The sequence below is a fragment of the Orcinus orca genome, chromosome 1 (assembly GCF_937001465.1).
Source record: "Orcinus orca chromosome 1, mOrcOrc1.1, whole genome shotgun sequence".
Lineage (NCBI taxonomy): Eukaryota > Metazoa > Chordata > Mammalia > Artiodactyla > Delphinidae > Orcinus > Orcinus orca.
In genome coordinates, this window is record NC_064559.1 from 168,553,842 (window position 1) to 168,574,280 (window position 20,439).

At 36.8% G+C, this 20,439-nt stretch overlaps 1 protein-coding gene across 3 annotated transcripts in view; it reads right to left on the minus strand.

Moving 5' to 3' along the window:
• Window positions 1-20,439, minus strand: part of SCP2 (sterol carrier protein 2) — a 164,205-nt gene that overhangs the window by 85,257 nt on the left and 58,509 nt on the right. For 2 of the 3 annotated variants that reach the window (XM_012534485.3, XM_033435492.2), the window contains 4 exons: window positions 17,345-17,408; window positions 12,579-12,665; window positions 11,266-11,416; window positions 10,026-10,173 (listed from right to left, as the gene is read on the minus strand). In XM_012534485.3, coding sequence (XP_012389939.2) covers window positions 10,026-10,173; window positions 11,266-11,416; window positions 12,579-12,665; window positions 17,345-17,408 — 450 coding nt within the window. Of the gene's footprint in view, window positions 1-569; window positions 589-10,025; window positions 10,174-11,265; window positions 11,417-12,578; window positions 12,666-17,344; window positions 17,409-20,439 lie in introns of those variants that run through there. The other variant, XM_049699950.1, reaches the window with a different exon arrangement.

Consider the following 20,439-nt stretch of genomic DNA (forward strand, 5'->3'; position numbering starts at 1 on the left):
GTGAAATGGAGGGGGAAAAAAAGACAGTAACAAAGGCAAAAGCTGATTCTTTGTAAAGCTCAACAAAATTGACAAACTTCTAGCTAGACAGATGAAGAAAAAAAGGAGAAAGAACAAAACCCATCAATATCAGGAATTAAAAAAAAAAGGTTATCACCATAGATTCTATAGACATTAAAAGGATACTAAGAGAATACTTTGAACAACTTCAGTGAAGAAATTTGGCTACTTAAATAAAACTGACAATTTTCTTGAAAAATATATCTTACCAAAATTAATAGGTACAGGAAGAAACAAAAATTATAGATCAGACCTTCAAGATGGCAGAGGAGTAAGATGTGGAGATCACCTTCCTCCCCACAAATACATCAGAAATACATCTACATGTGGAACAACTCCTACAGAACACCTACTGAACACTGGCAGAAGACCTCAGAATTCCCAAAAGGCAAGAAACTCCCCATGTACCTGGGTAGGGCAAAAAAAAAAGGAAAAACAGACACAAAAGACTGGGGACGGGACCTGCACCTTTGGGAGGGAGCTGTGCGAGAGGAAAGGTTTCCACATACCAGGAAGCCCCTTCGTGGGCGGAGAGTGAGGGTGGCGGAGCGGGGAAGCTTCGGAGCCACAGAGGAGAGCGCAGCAACAGGGGTGCGGAGGGCAAAGCGGAGAGATTCCCACACAGAGGATCGCTGCTGACCAGCACTCACCAGCCCGAGAGGCTGGTCTGCTCACCGGCTGGGACGGGTTGGGGCTGGGAGCTGAGGCTCAGGCTTCGGAGGTCAGACCCCAGGGAGAGGACTGGGGTTGGCTGTGTGAACACAGCCTGAAGGGGGCTAGTGCGCCACAGCTAGCCGGGAGGGAGTCCAGGAAAAAGTCTGGAACTGGCTAAGAGGCAAGAGACCATTGTTCCAGGGTGCACGAGGAGAGGGGATTCAGAGCACCACCTAAACGAGCTCCAGAAACAGGCACGAGCCACGACTATCAGTGTGGACACAAGAAACGGGCATGAAATGCTAAGGCTGCTGCTGCAGCCACCAAGAAGCCTGTGTGCAAGCACAGGTCACTATCCACACCTCCCTCCCAGGAGCCTGTGCAGCTCGCCACTGCCAGGGTCCCGGGATCCAGGGACAACTTCCCCAGGAGAACACACGGTGCACCTCAGGCTGTTGCAACATCATGGTGGCCTCTGCTGCCACAGGCTCGCCCCACATTCCGTACGCTTCCCTCCCACAAGCCTGAGTGAGCCAGAGCCCCCTGATGAGCTGCTACTTCAACCTCGTTGTCATGTCTGGGCAGGGAACAGACGTCCTCAGGCAACCTACATGCAGAGGTGGGGCCAAATCCAAAGCCGAACCCCAGGAGCTGTGTGAACAAAGAAGACAAAGGGAAATTTCTCCCAGCAGCCTCAGGAGGAGCAGATTAAATCTTCACAATCAACTTGATGTACCCTGCATCTCTGGAATACCTGAATAGGCAAGGAATCATCCCAAAATTGAGTTGGTGGACTTTGGGAGCAACTGTAGACTTGGGGTTTGCTTTCTGCATCTAATTTGTTTCTGGCTTTATGTTTATCTTAGTTTAGTATTTAGAGTTCATTATCATTGGTAGATTTTTTAATTGATTTTGTTGCTCTCTTCCTTTTTGTTATATATATACATTTTTTTTCCTCTTTCTCTTTTTGTGAGGGTGTATGTGTATGCTTCTCTGTGTGATTTTGTCTATATAGCTTTGATTTTACCATTTGTCCTAGGGTTCTGTCTGTCCGTTTTTTGTGTGTTTTTTCTCTGTTTATTGTTTTTTTAGTATAGGTTTTAGTGCTTGTTATCATTGGTTTATTTGTTTTTTGGTTTGGTTGCTCTCTTCTTTCTTTCTTTTATTTTTAAAACTCTTTAACTTTTTTATCTTTAATAAGTTTTTTATTGTAAAAACTTTATTTTATTTTATTTTTTTCTTTCTCTCTTTCTTTATTCTCACTTTTCTTCTGAGCCGTGTGGCTGACAGGGTCTTGGTGCTCCACCCGGGTGTCAGGCCTGTGCCTCTGAGGTGGGAGAGCTGAGTTCAGGACACTGGTCCACCAGAGACCTCCTGGCTCCACGTAATATCAAATGGCGAAAGCTCTCCCAGAGATCACCATCTCAACACTAAGACCCAGCTCCACTCAACGACGAGCAAGCTACAGTGCTGGACACCCTAAGCCAAACAACTAGCAAGACAGGAACACAACCCCACCCATTAGCAGAGAGGCTGCCTAAAATCTTAATAAGGTCACAGACACCCCAAAACACACCACGGAATAGAGTCCTGAGCATCAGAAAGACAATATCCAGCTGCATCCACCAGAACACAGGCACCAGCCCCCTCCACCAGGAAGCCTACACAAGCCACTGAACCAACCTTACCCACTGGGGGCAGACACCAAAAACAATGGGAACTATGAACCTGCAGCCTGCAAAAAGGGGACCCCAAACACAGTAAGTTAAGCAAAATGAGAAGACAGAGAAACACACAGCAGATGGAGCAAGGTAAAAACCCACCAGACCAAACAAATGAAGAGGAAATAGGTAGTCTACCTGAAAAAGAATGCAGAATAATGACAGTAAAGATGATCCAAAATCTTGGAACTAGAATGGAGAAAATACAAGAATCGTTTAACAAGAACCTAGAAAAACTAAAGCGCAAACGAACAATGATGAACAACACAATAAATGAAATTTAAAATTCTCTAGAAGGAATCAATAGCAGAATAACTGAGGCAGAAGAATGGATAAGTGACCTGGAAGAAAAAATAGTGGAAATAACTATCACAGAGCAGAATAAAGAAAAAAGAATGAAAAGAATTGAGGACAGTCTCAGAGATCTCTGGGACAACATTAAACACACAAACATTTGAATAATACGGGTCTCAGAAGAAGAAGAGAGAAAGAAAGGGACTGAGAAAATATTTGAAGACATTATAGTAGAAAACTTCCCTAATATGGGAAAGGAAATAATCAAGTCCAGAAAGCGCAAAGAGTCCCATACAGGATAAATCCAAGGAGAAACACGCCAAGTCACATATTAATCAAACTATCAAAAGTTAAATACAAAGAAAAAATATTAAAAGCAGCAAAGGAAAAACAACAAATAACATACAAGGAAATCCCCATAAGGTTAACAGCTGATCTTTCAGCAGAAACTCTGCAAGCCAGAAGGGAGTGGCAGGACATATTTAAAGTGTTGAAAGGGAAAAACCTACAACCAAGATTACTCTACCCAGCAAGGATCTCACGCAGATTTGACAGAGAAATTAAAAACTTTACAGACAAGAAAAAGCTAAGAGAATTCAGCACCACCAAACCAGCTTTACAACAAATGCCAAAGGAACTTCTCTAGGCAGGAAACACAAGAGAAGGAAAGACCTACAATAACAAACCCAAAACAATCAAGAATATGGTAATAGGAACATACATATTGATAACTACCTTAAATGTAAATGGATTAAATGCTCCAACCAAAAGACACAGACTGGCTGAATGGATACAAAAACAAGACCCATATGTATGCTGTCTACAAGAGACCCACTTCAGACCTAGGGACACATACAGACTAAAAGTGAAGGGATGGAAAAAGATATTCCATTCAAATGGAAATCAAAAGAACGCTGGAGTAGCAATTCCCATATCAGACAAAATAGACTTTAAAATAAAGACTATTATAAGAGACAAAGAAGGACACTACATAATGATGAAGGGATCAATCCAAGAAGAAGATATAACAATTGTAAGTATTTATGTACCCAACATAGGAGCACCTCAATAGATAGGCAAATGCTAACAGCCCATAAAAGGGGAAATCGACAGTAACACAATCACAGTAGGGGACTTTAACACCCCACTTTCACCAATGGACAGATCATCCAAAATGAAAATAAATAAGGAAACACAAGCTTTAAATGACACATTAAACAAGTTGGACTTAATTGATATTTATAGGACATTCCATCCAAAAATAACAGAATACCCTTTCTTCCCAAGTGCTCATGGAACATTATCCAGGATAGATCATATCTTGGGTAACAAATCAAGCCTTGGTAAATTTAAGAGAACTGAAATCGTATCAAGTATCTTTTCCGACCACAACGCTATGAGACTAGATATCAATTACAGGAAAAAATATGTAAAAAATACAAACACATGGAGGCTAAACAATACACTACTAAATAACCAAGAGCTCACTGGAGAAATCAAAGAGGAAATCAAAAATACCTAGAGACAATGAAAACACGATGACCCAAAACCTATGGGATGCAGCAAAAGCAGTTCTAAGAGGGAAGTTTACAGCAATATCATCCTACCTCAAGAAACAAGAAACATCTCAAATAAACAACCTAACCTTACACCTAAAGCAATCAGTGAAAGAGGAACAAAAAACTGCCAAAGTTAGCAGAAGGAAAGAAATCATAAAGATCAGATCACAAATAAATGAAAAAGAAATGAAGGAAACGGTAGCAAAGATCAATAAAACTAAAAACTGGTTCTTTGAAGATAAACAAAATTGATAAGCCATTAGCCAGACTCATCAGGAAAAAAGGGAGAAGACTCAAATCAATAAAATTAGAAATGAAAAAGAATTAACAGCTGACACTGCAGAAATACAAAGGATCATGAGAGATTACTACAAGCAACTATATGCCAATAAAATGGACAACCACGAAGAAATGGACATATACTTAGTAAAGCACAACCTTCCGAGACTGAACCAGGAACAAATAGAAAATAAAAACAGGCCAATCACAAGCACTGAAATTGAAACTGTGATTAAAAACCTTCCAACAAACAAAAGCCCAGGACCAGATGGCTTCACAGGCGAATTCTACCAAACATTTAGAGAAGAGCTAACACCTATCCTTCTCAAACTCTTCCAAAATATAACAGAGGGAGGAACACTCCCAAACTCATTCTACGAGGTCACCATCACCCTGATACCAAAATCAGAAAAAGCTGTCACAAAGAAAGAAAACTATAGGCCAATATCACTGATGAATATAGATGCAAAAATCCTCAACAAAATACTAGCAAACAGAATCCAACAGCACATTAAAGGGATCATACACCATGATCAAGTTGGGTTTATCCCAGGAATGCAAGGATTCGTCAATACACACATATCAAACAGTGTGAAAAACCATATTAACAAATTGAACAAAAAACAACATGATCATCTCAATAGATGCAGAAAAAGGTTTCGACAAAATTCAACACCCATTTATGATTAAAACCCTCCGGAAAGTAGGCATAGAGGGAACTTAACTCAACATAATAAAGGCCATATATGACAGACCCACAGCCAACATCATTCTCAATGGTGAAAAACTGAAACCATTTCCTCTAAGATCAGGAACAAGACCAGGTTGAGCACTCTCACCACTATTATTCAACATAGTTTGGGAAGTTTTAGCCACAGCAATCAGAGAAGAAAAAGAAATAACAGGAATCGAAATCAGAAAAGAAGAAGTAAAGCTGTCACTGTTTGCAGATGACATGACACTATACATAGAGAACCGTAAAGATGCTACCAGAAAACTACAAGAGCTAATCAATGAATTTGGTAGAGTAGCAGGATACAAAATTAATGCACAGAAATCGCTTGCATTCCTATACACTAATGATGAAAAATCTGAAAGAGAAATTAAGGAAATATTCCCATTTACCATTGCAACAAAAAGAATAAAATACCTAGGAATAAACCTACTTAAGGAGACAAAAGACCTGTATCCAGAAATCTGTAAGACTGATGAAAGAAATTAAAGATGATACAAACAGATGGAGAGATATACCATGTTCTTGGATTGGAAGAATCAACATTGTGAAAATGACTATATTACCCCAAGCAATCTACAGATTCAATGCAATCCCTATCAAACTACCAATGGCATTTTTCAAAGAACTAAAACAAAAAATTTCACAATTTGTGTGGAAACACAAAAGACCCCGAATAGCCAAAACAATCTTGAGAAAGAAAAATGGAGCTGGAGCAATCAGGCTCCTAGACTACAGACTATACTACAAAGCCACAGTAATCAAGACAGTATGGTGCTGGAACAAAAATAGAAAATACAGAACAATGGAACAGTATAGAAAGCCCAGAGATAAACCTACGCACATATGGTCACCTTATTTTTGATAAAAGAAGCAAGAATATACAATGGAGAAAAGACAGCCTGTTCAATAAGTGGTGCTGGGAAAACTGGACAGCTACATGCAAAAGACTGAAATTAGAACACTCCCTAACACCATACACAAAAATAAACTCAAAATGGATTAAAGACCTAAATGTAAGGCCAGACACTATCAAACTCTTAGAGGAAAACACAGGCAAAACACTCTATGACATAAATCACAGCAAGATCCTTTTTGACCCACCTCCTAAAGAAAGGGAAATAAAAACAAAAATAAATGGGACCTAATGAAACTTAAAAGCTTTTGCACAGCAAAGGAAACCAGAAACAAGACAAAAAGACAACCCTCAGAACAGGAGAAAATATTTGCAAATGAAGCAACTGACAAAGGATTAATCTCTAAAATATATAAACAGCTCATGCAGTTCAATCTCAAAAATACAAACAACCCAATCCAAAAATGGGCAGAAGACCTAAACAGACATTTCTCCAAAGATGATATACAGATTGCCAATAAACACATGAAAGGATGCTCAACATCACTAATCATTAGAGAAATGCAAATCAAAACTACAATGAGGTATCACCTCACACCAGTCAGAATGGCAATCATCAAAGAATCTAGAAACAATAAATGCTGGAGAGGGTGTGGAGAAAAGGGAACACTCTTGCACTGTTGGTGGGAATGTAAATTGATACAGCCACTGTGGAGAACAGTACCAACGTCCCTTAAAAAACTAAAAATAGAATTACCATACGACCCATCAATCACACTACTGGGCATATACCCTGAGAAAACCATAATTCAAAAAGAGTCATGTACCACAATGTTCATTGCAGCTCTATTTACAATAGCCAGGACATGGAAGCAACCTAAGTGTCCATCGACAGATGAATGGATAAAGAAGATGTGGCACATATATACAATGGAATATTACTCAGCTATAAAAAGAAATGAAATTGAATTATTTGTAGTGAGGTGGATGGACCCAGAGTCTGTCATACAGAATGAAGTAAGTCAGGAGAAAAATAAATACTGTATGTTAACACATATACATGGAATATAAAAAAAAAATGTTCTGAAGAACCTAGGGGCAGGACAGGAATAAAGGTGCAGATGTAGAGAATGGAATTGAGGACACGGGGAGAGGGAAGTGTAAGCTGGGACAAAGTGAGAGAGTGGCATGGACATATATACACTACCAAATGTAAAATAGATAGCTAGTGGGAAGCAGCCACATAGCACAGGGAGATCAGCTCAGTGTTTTGTGACCACCTAGAGGGGTGGGATAGGGAGGGTGGGAGGGAGATGCAAGAGGGAGGAGATATGGGGATATATGTATATGTATAGCTGAATCACTTTTTTATAAAGCAGAAACTAACACACCACTGTAAAGCAATTATACTCCTATAAAGATGTTAAAAAATAAGTAAATAAATAAAATTATAAATAGGCCTATATCTATTAAGAAATTTTAATTTATTGAAAACATCCCCCCCAAAGAAAACTTTAATCTACTTGATTATACTGGTAATGAAACAGTCAAGGAAGAACTAACACTAATCTTACAGAAACTACTTCAGCAAATAGAGAATGAGTGACCACTGCTCAATTTATTTTATGAGACTGGAATAAAACAACTTGGAAAAAAAGAAAACTACAGACAAATATCCTTCATGAATATATAAACAAATTTCATTAACAAAATGCTAGCAAATTGATTCTAACAATATATTAAAAGGTAGGATTAATCCCAGAAATATAAGGTTAGATTAACATTCAAAATTAATGTAATTCACCATGTGAAAAGAATAAAGGACAAAATCCACATAGATCATTTTAATAGATGCAGAAGAATTTTTTGAAAATTCAACACCCCTTGATGACAAAACAACAACAAAATAAAAAACCTCAGCAGGCTAAGAATAGTAAGGAACTTTCTCAACATGATAAATGGTATCAACAAAAAACCTATAGCTAACATTATACATAATGGTAAAATATTAAAGTGCATCCCCTGAGATCATGAATAAGGTAATGATGCCCACTTTCACCTCTTCTATTCAGTATGGTACTAGAGCTCACAGTCATTGCAGTAAGGTAAGAAAAAATAAAAAGATCAGAAAGGAAGACAAAAAACTGTCGTTGGCAAATGGCATGATTGTTTATATGAAAAATCACTCATAATCTGCAAAATAACAACTAGAACAAATGAATTTAGCAAAGTTACAGTTTCCAAGCTTTTTTTAATCAATTGTATTCTTATATACTATCAGCAAACATTGGAAAATGAAGTTTAAAAAAAAAAAATTATGCCAAAACCCATAAAATACCAAGGAATAAACCTAACAAAAGACACCTAAGGGCTATACTGAAAACTACAAACATTCTAATAGAAGTTAAAGGAGAGCTAAACAAATGGAAACATATACACATCTAATGGACTGGAAGATTCAACATTGTTAAGATGACAATTCTCTCTAAATCAATCTACAGACTCAATGAAAATTCCAGCAAGCTTTTTATTTTGTAGAAATTGACAAACTAATTCTAATATGTACATGGAGATGCAAAGGACCTAAAATAACCAAAATGATTTTTAAAACGAACAAAATTGGAGAACTTATCCTATCTGATATAGTATAGTATAGTAGAGTGTAGTAGAATGAACACAGTAGCCAAACTAACTTGGTATTGGTGAAAAGGTAGACATGTAGATCATTGGAATAGAACAGAGAATCCGAAAACGGACCCTCACATATATGGGCAATTTTTGACAAAGGTGCCAAGGCAATTCAATGGGGAGAGAAAAGTCCTTCCAATAAATGGTGCTGAATATGTGTATGGGGAAAAAAAGAGTAATATCAACCTTTACCTTACACCAAACATAAAAATTGACTCAAAATAGATCATGTACTTAAATGTAAAATCTAAAACTACAGAACTCCTAGAATAAAAATAGAAGAAAATCTTTACAACCTTGCAGTAGGCAAGTTTCTTGGAATGTAAAAGGCCTGAACCATTAAAAAAATTGATAAGAAAATATGTAATTGATAATCAAAAATTTTTTAATTTGTCCTTCAAAAGACACTATTAATAAAACAAAAAGGTAAGCCACAGACTGGGAGAAAACATTCACAGCCCACATATATCAGACAAATTACTTGTATCCAGAATATACATTTATATAAATTTTACAACACAATAAAGACAAGTAACCCAATAATCAAAGGGCAAAAGGTCTGAACAGACACTTCACAAAAGATATATGAATGACCAACAAGCACAAGAAAAGATGCTCAACATCACTAGTCATGAGGGATATGCATAATAAAACTAAAATAAAACACCACTATGTACTCTTTTGAATGGCTGAAATTTAAAAACTGACCACATCAAGTGTTGATGAGAATGTGAAACAACTGAAATCTCACATACTGCTAGTAGTAATGGAAAATGGTACAACCACTTTAAAAACAAAAAGAAAAAAAAAAATCCTCCAGATCCCACTAACTAGTCTTTCCATTTTCCTTTCTTCAGGTCTTTATTCAAACACAGTTTGAAATAGCTGGAATTACATACGTGACTTTTTTTATCCTTTTTTTTTTTTACTTAACAGTGCATTACAAGTACCCCTGATTTACATAAAACAAATTATTTGTATACTCTGTCATCTCATTTGGTACTGTCCAAGACTACATGTTCTAAAAGTCCAAGATCAGGATAGCTTCCATTCGCTTTGCACAGTGTGGCAGAGTCAACATGGAGGGAAAGGCAATTAGTGAATTGTTTTGTTTTATAATGAAAGTGAAATGTTCTCAGTGACATGTAATAAGTTAATCTGCATCTCATCAAAGATATTACCTTCTGGACAGAGTCCCAGTGCCTCATAAGTAAGAAGTTCATTGGTGGAAAAGCAATCATGAAGTTCTATTACATCAATATCACTTGGTCTCAGGCCAGATTTCTCATAGCACTTTCTGGCAGCTTCTTTACTCATATCAAAGCCAACCTAAAACCAAAACCATATATAAATAAATTAAGGGCATCAAAACTGGGACTTTTATATAAGGCTTATAAGAGATTAATATGTATAACCTTAACAGTTGAGAACTGACCATAAATATTGAAATCTCAGTTAATTCTGTATCACACAGAAAGTCCAAATAAAAGAATATCCAGGAGGGAGAATGAACATACACATTACATTTTGTACTATAAAAAGGACTTACAATTCCTCATGCCATATCCTGTGCAAAGAAAAACTCTATCAAACCACAATATATAGTTGTGGTAGATAGGTTGAAGAGATTTATCAAGAGATCATTATGATTCATATACACTGAAAAATATGGATGAATTTCTATATGAAAATAAACAATCTTCTTTTAGAAGATCATATAGGATTCAAACCATTTTTCCAATATTCATGCTATTAACACCCCTTTGGTCTCAGATAATAACATGCAAACTCACCTCTTTTCCAAGGAATAAAACTGTGATGTGATGGAAAATGTACTACAATCAGAAAACCTGAGCATAAGTTTCACCTCTGCCACACCCTAGCTTGTGTGATCTTGGGCAAGTTACAGAAACATTTTAAAATTCAAAGCATTGTTGTAAAATCATTTTGTAAACTCTATCGTAAACCACATGCTTATTTATATATGTGTGTGTACATGATGCACATTTTTATATGTGTATATATGTATGTATCTTCAAATATTCAACTAACTCAGGTCAGAATTCTTATCTTTTTTACTTCCTCCATTTTGTACTCAATCTTCAATCAGTGATTTTTAAAGTGCAAAAAAGTTCCTGAAAATATCTTTGTTTTTCCCTTAACTCTGTAAGACTGGAGTTCTGGGCATATTTAGGCAACTCAAAATTTTTAAAAATAGCACACTAGTTAGTTAAAAGTGCATGCATATGTTCTTATCAGTTATTTTCCCTTAACAGATTCTTAAGGATGGGTTATAATATTAAATTTTCTAGACCAATTTTTTTCAAGTAAATAACGTTCAGAGCTGATGACATGATGTCACCTTGAAATTTTGAAAAAGAAATCCCTTGACTGATTAATAAAACAGAATCTCAGACACACCATTTTAATAATGCTTTTTTCTTCAAACGTGCTTGGCATATCAGTCACCATCTCTTGAGCCAAAATTTCCACAGCTTTGGATTTCAGGCCGTGCTTCTGTACAAATGCTTCACTAGCCAAAATTGCCGCTGCAGCACCATCTGAAGTGGGACTAAGAGGAGGTGAAAATAGTTATTTATACCTGGTTCACCTCGGTCTTAGGATTTCAGTCTAGGAGTTCTTTCAGTGTGGAAAGGCTGGGTGTATGCTTGCTGGTCAGTGGACTGTCTTTGTAATATCTGCAGTTAAAAATTATACATGCTTCACACCTGAAGACTGAACTTCTAACAAGAATTTAAATGCTATCAGTCACTGCTTGGTCTCTAAAGGTCTCTCCCAAAAAGTTCTTATTGCAAAGAATCCCAGATTTGCCTCTGCAAATACATAAGGTATTTTCTGGTGACTTCTGAGGAGTCCACAAGGTTATTCCTGAGCTAATAAAGATTCTACTATAGGCCTAACTAGCTCCAACTTTGCTATCTCCCAAATAATCAGTCTTGGAATCCTTTTGGAAACTGGGAAAGGATGGAATAGGAGATACCAGAAAGCCCATGGTTTGGTTAAGACTCTTGAGATCTCCTCAAAATAGACCTTTTCCTTAGAGCAGCTGTGAAGGAAGGCAGCAGACACAAGAAGCCTTCTGTAAGTTGAGCTGTACTTTAAAAATGGGCAGACACTCATACTGCTACAGATAAAAATGGACGTCACTTGTTCACTTGCATCCCAGACAGTAACTCCAGGACACATCCAGGTGAGAGTTAGGCACAGGTAGGAGCTATGCAATACTAACTCAGTCTTCCAGGAGACAGATATTGTCAAGCAATTTTCAAGACACAGTTACTATCATCATTAGAGCTTTGATTTTTTTTCTTGTTTTACCTTTACTCGTAGTTAGTATGATTGAGTAAAATTTCCTACAGTAGAAATATACAGCAGAGAAAACAAAATGGTCAAGGGAAAAACCTTTGGACTCCACTGGCCTCCCAAGTCACATTTAAATGAATAAATACTATTAAAATAGAGTAGCTGGAAGTCATGAGAAAAGGAAGTAAAATATGTAATTTTCCAAGAGAAAAGACAATCTGTGTCTAGACAGGAATAGGAAGCAAGGGTGCTCACTCCAGGGTAAGGACTATACTTGGTAGGAGTTCTATAAAAGCAGATACAGATATACCCAGATACAAAGCCTACAGTCTACGCAAGGGATAGAGGGGGTGGGTGGGTGGGGAGAAGGCACAGTACTTCTATTAAATATTAAAATGTGTTTTTCTTACCAACATTGTAAGATAGTCAAAAAATCAAAAATTTTTTGAGATGCCATCACTTCATCTAAACTGTACTCCTTTTGGAACTGGGAATACCTAAATATAAAATAAGTAGTTACAGAATGTGAGGTAGCAATCACAATTTTTGTTGAAGATGTTCTGGTCCAGAAGCTAAAGAGAGAATAACACATAAATACTCTTTTCACAAACGAAAGATAGGCTTTCAATAAACCATTTCAATCTACAATAAATAAGTCATTTGAATTGAATTTTTTAAATTCCTAACTCCAAAATATCATGTTGTATAAAAAAACTTTTGTCTAATTTTTGTCCTGGGTTCCTGGCATGGAGATTCTAAAACCCTTGGAATTTCCTGAGTAATAGAAGTGTCTTTGTTATGCTAATTAGGTGACTTGTGGTGGTCCCCTTGTTAGCTGGGGGATAAAGGAGGGATGAGCCAGGGGTCTGGTCACCAGAAAGATCAACCATGCGAATACAAGATTGGGACTATTGAACCAGTTTGACCCCTAGGGAGAAGAGGGGGACCTAGAGATCGAGTGGCCAGTGATTTAATTGAATATGTCTGTATAATGAAGCCCCAATAAAAACTTTAGAAACTGAAGCTTGGTGAAGCCACCTGGTTGCCGAGTACCTTCACAGGAGGGTGTTGTGCCCTGACTCCATGGGAAGAGGGCATGGAAGCTCCGCACTAGGAACCTTCCCAGTCATTATCCTATGTGCCTCTTCATTTGGCTGTTCCTCAATAAGTACGGTACTTTCCTGAGTTCTGTGAGTCATTCTAGTGAATTATCAAACATGAGAGGATCATGGGAGCCACTGAATTTACAGTCAGTTGGTCAGAAGTGCAGGTGGCCTGGGGATCCTACTTCATCTGGCATCTAAAGTGAGAGCAGTCTTGTGAAGTCTTAATTCATAGAGTCTGCATTAACTCTGGGTGGCAGGTACCACAATTAAATTGCAGTACACGCAGTTGGTGTCAAACCAGTTGGAGGTTAAAATAAAATACCTTTTTTTTTTCCTGAAGAATTACAAAAATATTAGTTCCTTAAAAGCAAAATTAAATGACTTGCAATTCAGCCAACTTTTGTGGTGATAATGTTATATAACTACATTTAATGAAAGCTAATGGCATTCTTAAATAAATGTATAAAACCTATAATAAAATATCTGCATTCTTCAAAACACATTTCCTTTCTCATCACTGCCAAGAAGAAACTTATTTTCATCCCCTTTGGTGCCTCTAACAATATAATCAGATGGTTTCAGAAATTGCTCTGGAAAGACAGCAGCACAAATAGATACAATAAGGGAGTTTCTAAAAGCAAACTTCAACTGGTATGGAAATTAAGCAATTCCAGTGTTTAGAAATCAAGCCCATGTAACTTAGATCTGCATACTACTGTCTGCACCTTTGCTTCTGAAGCTAACTTTGACCATCACCAACTTTCAAAAAAATGCTTTATTTAAGCCAGATCCTGTACTAGACAGTGGGGACATGGACATAGTCCCTACCCTCAAGGAACTCAGTCTGAATCCACAGCAATAAATACACCATTCTAGTATGATAAATGCCATGATAGAAATGTTATACAGGGTGCCATGGGACCAACAGGATACACGTCAAACCCAGATACCAAAGGGGGCTTCCTCTCTGAGGTTAGGCAAATAAGAGGAAATAGGAGGTAGAGAATTCCTGGCAAAAGGGTCAGCACATGCAAAGCCTCTTGAGGTGAAACAGTTTATTGAAGCTAGAGCGTGACATCTGGGAAGGAATATGGAGGCAAGATGAAGAAGAGGGGGCAGGAGACATGAACAAGGATCATATCATGAAAGGCCAGTATACGGTGTTTACATTATACTGAAAACAACGAGGAACTACTAAAGGATATTAAGCTGGGAGTGACATGACCAGATTTGTATTTCAGCAAGAAAGCTGTGGTATGGAAAAGGGACACTAAAAAGGCATTACCAAAAGCAAGTAAACCAACTAAGAGATTGAGGCAATAATTAAGGCAAGAAATGATAAGGGCCTAAAATAGGGAATTGGAAGTAAAAGATGGAGAGAAGCGGGACTTCCCTGGAGGTCCAGTGGTTAAGACTCCGTGCTTCCAATGCAGGGGGTGTGGGTTCGATCCCTGGTCAGGGAACTAAGATCCCACATGCCGTGCGGCACAGCCAAAAAATAAAATTAAAAAAAAAAAAAAAGATGGAAAGAAGTAATGAATTCAAGAGATAGTAAGGAGGGAGAGTTATAGACACAGGTCTGAAGGCTCAAGTGGCAGAAGCTATCCCTAATCTTATACTACTGATCACAGATTCTCACTGCCTTTAGGTATTCTTATAATCTGTGAGGAAGCACTTGAGAAGGTTCTTAACTCAACCTTCCTAGAAATATGTAACAGGTTATCTCTAATGACTGGTCAGCAAACACAGCATTATCTTTCTTCACTAGTCAAGCAAAACCTAGTGTAAGAAGTTAGCATCTGAAATTTGAGCCAAACCTAGAAGGCTATTCTTGGTTGTTTCAGTGAGTTTTAAATGATGAAGCTCATTTGCCTATTCAACATAATTGAGACCTTACAATACATAGCAGAAGATCCATGAGGACAAGGAATTTACCCATCTTGTTCACTGCTATATCACTAGTAGCTTTACCAGCGTCTTGCACATAGTAGGCTACTGAATACATAATAGCTGAGTGAATGAAAATCCTTTAGAAGAATGCTGTAATGAGTGGATAAATGAGTACCTGGTTGGGCAGGGAGTTAAGTAAAAGAAAGACTTGGAAGTTTTGCTTCTCTGGGGAAGGTCAAGAGCTGCTCTTTGGAGCCTCAAAGCCAGGAAACTGCATACTGTCACCTCCTCAATATGTTGGTACAGTTCCTTACTAGTTTCAGGAAATCACAAGGATTTTTAATGGTCCTCCAAGTTCTAAGGACAAAGAAATCAGCTCTAGACCATATTTATGGGCTTAAGACTGCTTATCCTAACTACTATTCAGTAACAGCAAAGTTCTATTGAGCATATACTATGTTCCAATACCCTACTAGGTACTGAAGATATAAAGATGAGACATAATCTCTGCTCAAGGATCATCATCATCAGAGGAGAAAGATTTATAAATAAGTATGATACAGTGTGATATGTTGTAACAGACATATACAGACAGTACAATGAAGCTCATGAGAAAAAATAATTATGCCTATTTAAGAAGGTACTAAGAGAAGCAATGATATTTGGGTTGAGACTTGATGAGTAAGTAGATACTTGCCAAACAAAAGAAGGGCAGAAGGATATTCCAGGGAGAGTTAACAGCATAACTAAAAACACAGAAACAAGCACAGTATAATACACTTAAGAAATACCAAGTAATACCAAGTAATCTTGTCAGAGATGAGATTGAGAATAACCAGGGAAGTGGTAGGAAATAAGACCAGCAAGGTAGAACGGGCCAAATTATAACAGGCTTGTTATCTCATATGAAGGAATTTCTATTTTATTATATAAGCAAGGGAATTAACCAAAGCTTCCACAATACCCTTAGATCTTTCACAAAATACCACTAAATTAGGGCATGGGAGTAGATATTATTTGTTAATTAGGTATACCCTGAATTCAAATATCAATTCAAAATCAGAAGAATGAGGAGAACAGGTAGTAGCATAGAAATATGTGGTAATGACCCACTTGTGGTATAAAATGTCCCTTATCATGTTTTTATGTTTATTAAACATGGCAAAATTTGTTTAATAGTTCAGAAACAATTTACTGAGCACTGATTATGTTCCAGACTCTGTGCTAAGCATTAAGAACATAAAGATAAGAGATGGCTCTTGCCCTCAAGGAGTTTATAATCTAGTAGAAGGAAAAATATAAACACTATTTTACCACTATTTAGAATGATCCTGAGCAAGTTGCCTAATTTCTGTAGTCCTTATTTTCATCATCTATAAAATAAGAATAAAAATAACTACCTTATAGGGTCCTTGAGAGAATTAAATGAAAATATACATAAAAGTACCTAGCACAGTGACACAGAGTTGGCATTTAATGAAGTTAGCTACTATTCTTTTATTGCCTAGTGGTTTGCTTTTGTAGAGATTCTACTTGTGTGGCACTAATTCATTTCCCAGTGAACCAATTTTATTCAGCAACCATTAAGTACATGCTATGAGCCATGCATTGCACTAGGCACTAGGGATTCAAAGATTAATTATCAGTAATACATATGATGTAATTTTACTTCGGACTATTTTTTAGGATATAAATAACCATATTATTCTATCAGAGTAAGAGTTAATGACACTAACATAATTAAAATGCAAATAATTTAATATAAAGTAATTAAAACAATCACTAATACGTGTTTTACAGACATTTTAATTGATCACAACAAACTAAGAAAAGTTTTAAAAAATGGTTTAAAATGGGGCCTGGTTATTTCCAATTAAAATTATTATAATAAATTTCATTTACTAGAATTAGAACCTATGACCAATTACATCTTTTAACGCTAGCCATTCACATTCTTTCTTAAAAGAGCAACTAAGCTTAAATGGCATTTTAAATATAAATAGACCAAAACCTAAACTGAAAAGTAGTCAAAAGTTTACTTGGGCACAAGCCTTTCATAAGAAGAAAAACATTCTAGTTAACATCTTTGAGGTCTTACATTTGCTTTTCAAGTATAAAGTTGCATATTACATAGCAGGATAACCCAAATTCTCACTATTTCATATCTCTGAAATACTTACGGGTTATTAACTGAATGTTTATGATTTTTCCATCCAATTTTTGCAAAGTGTTCAAGTTTTGTTCCTGTAGAGAAAGCAAACTTCTATTAGTGAGTTAATGCTTTCCTGTTGCTTGTTAACAAATGTTGCAATGATACTCAGTATCGTTCTAATATTTCCACATTTTCCCATGCATAGATACCAGTATTGGAAACTTCAACACTGATCCCTCACATAAACATTTCTTTATAATTAAACTGGGGTGTATTTCATGAATTGATTCAACAAATAAGCATATGATATGAAAATAGTTCAAACTGGCCTATTCAACCTAGTACAACTAGGGTCTACTTTCAAAACCCAGAAAATATAGCCTAGGACCACAGTGGTTATAAGGCAGGAAAGCACTGCCAGCAATACTTCAAGGAGTCTGCCAAAACATCCCAACATCCCTGGACGAAGTGAATTTTACAATTCAAACCTCTAGGGCCTGAACTTCTTTTGCCTTATGATAAGGCAGAAAGGTCTTCAGAAGAGTTAGTCTAACAAGAAAAGTGTATACTTTTTAAATTCTTTAACAGAAAGTTCAAAGAGTAGTGTCCGAAAATAAAAGCAAGCACATTAATGAAGTAAAATTTGTAAAAGTCTTGTTTATTATTTTTAAGAAGATGAAACAGAATAAAATAGGTTTTGAATCCTCCTTTGGAACTAGAAAGACCAAGGAATGAAAAAGTGCACTGATCGGAGCTGATAATATTAAGTTAATACACAGCACAATAAAGTGGAGAGTCCCCATTTCTGTTTTATCTCTACCTTTTCTGTCAAGGAGGGTGATCTTCAGAGCAGAAATGACATACATATAATTGAACAAATCTTCTCTCAATTCTAATAAAAATGGAAAAAGGTAGAGACCACACTAGCGATCTCATACCAATAAGAGTAAGTGACTGATCCAGAGGCAGTCAGAATGGGTCCAGTAAGAACAAGCCACATCAAATTCATATCTTTTTTTTTGAATTTTAATTTTTTTATACAGCAGGTTCTTATTAGTTACCTATTTTATACATATTCATGCATATATGTCAATCCCAATTCATCCCAGCACCGCCCCCATCCCCCACTTTCCCCCCATGGTGTCCATACATTTGTTCTCTACAACTGTGTCTCTATTTCTGCCTTGCAAACCAGTTAATCTGTACCACTTTTCTAGATTTCACATATATGCATTAATATACGATATTTGTTTTTCTCTTTCTGACTTCACTCTGTATGACACTCACTAGGTCCATCCACGTCTCTACAAATGACCCATTTTCGTTCTTTTTATGGCTGAGTAATATTCCATGGTATATATGTACCACATCTTCTTTATCCATTTGCCTGTCGATGGGCATTTAGGTTGCTTCCATGAGTTGGCTATTGCAAATAATGCTGCAGTGAACACTGGAGTGCATGTGTCTTTTTGAATTATGGTTTTCTCCGGGTATATGCGCAGTAGTGGGATTGCTGGGTCATACGGTAATTCTATTGTTAGTTTTTTAAGGAAACTCCATATTGTTCTCCATAGTGGCTGTATCAACTTACATTCTCACCAACAGAGCAAGACAGTTCCCTTTTCTCCACACCCTCTCCAGCATTTGTTGCTTGTAGATTTTCTGATGATGTCCATTCTAATGGGTGTGAGGTGGTACCTCATTGTAGTATTGAGGTGCATTTCTCTAATAATTAGTGATGCTGAGCAGCTTTTCATGTGCCTCTTGGCCATCTGTATGTCTTCTTTGGAGAAATCTATTTAGGTCTTCTACCCATTTTTCAACTGGGTTGTTTTTTTTTAAATACTGAGTTGCATGAGCTGTTTATATATTTTGGAGATTAATCCTTTGTCCATTGATTCTTTCGCAAATATTTTCTCCCATTCTGAGGACTGTCTTTTTGTCTCGTTTATAGTTTCCTTTGCTGTGCAAAAGCTTTGAAGTTTCATTAGGTCCCATTTGTTTATTTTTGTTTTTATTTCCATTACTCTAGGAGGTGAGTCAAAAAAGATCTTGCTATGATTTATGTCAAAGAGTGTTCTTCCTATGTTATCCTCTAAGAGTTTTATAGTGTCCGGTCTTACATTTAGGTCTTTAATTCATTTTGAGTTATTTTTGAGTGTGGTGTTAGGGTGTGTTCTAATTTCATTTTTTACATGTAGCTGTCCAGTTTTCCCAACACCACTTATTGGAGAGGCTGTCTTAACTCCATTGTATATCCTTGCCTCTTTTGTCATAGTTTAGTTGACCATAGGTGTGTGGATTTATCTCTGGGCTTTCTATCCTGTTCCACTGATCTATATATCTGTTTTTGTGCCAGCACCATATTGTCTTGATTACTGTAGCTTTGTAGTATAGTCTGAGGTCAGGGAGTCTGATTCTTCCAGCTCTGTTTTTTTCCCTCAAGTTTCCTTTGGCTATTCGGGGTCTTATGTGTCTCCATACAAATGTTAAGATTTTTTTTCTAGTTCTATAAAAATGCCATTGGTAATCTGATAGGGTTGCATTGAATCTGTACATTGCTTTGGGTAGTATAGTCATTTTCACAATATTGATTCTTCCAATCCAAGAACATGATATATCTCTCCATCTGTTTGTGTCACCTTTAATTTCTTTCATCACTGTCTTACAGTTTCTGAGTACAGGTCTTTTACCTCCTTAGGTATGTTTATTCCTAGGTATTTTATTCTTTTGCTGCAATGGTGAATGGGATTGTTTCCTTACTTTCTCTTTCTGATCTTCGTTGTTAGTGTATAGGAATGCAAGATATTTCTGTGCGTTAATTATTGTATCCTGCAACTTTACCAAATTCATTGATTAGCTCTAGTAGTTTTCTGGTAGCATCTTTAGGATTATCTATGTGTAGTATCATATTATCTGCAAACAGTGACAGTTTTACTTCTTCTTTTCCAATCTGTATACCTTTTATTTCTTTTTCTTCTTTAATTGCCATGGCTAGGACTTCCAAAACTATGTTGAATAATATTGGCAAGAGTGGACATCCTTGTTTTGTTCCTCATCTTAGAAGAAATGCTTTCAGTTTTTCACCATTGAGAATGATGTTTGCTGTGGGTCTGCTGTATA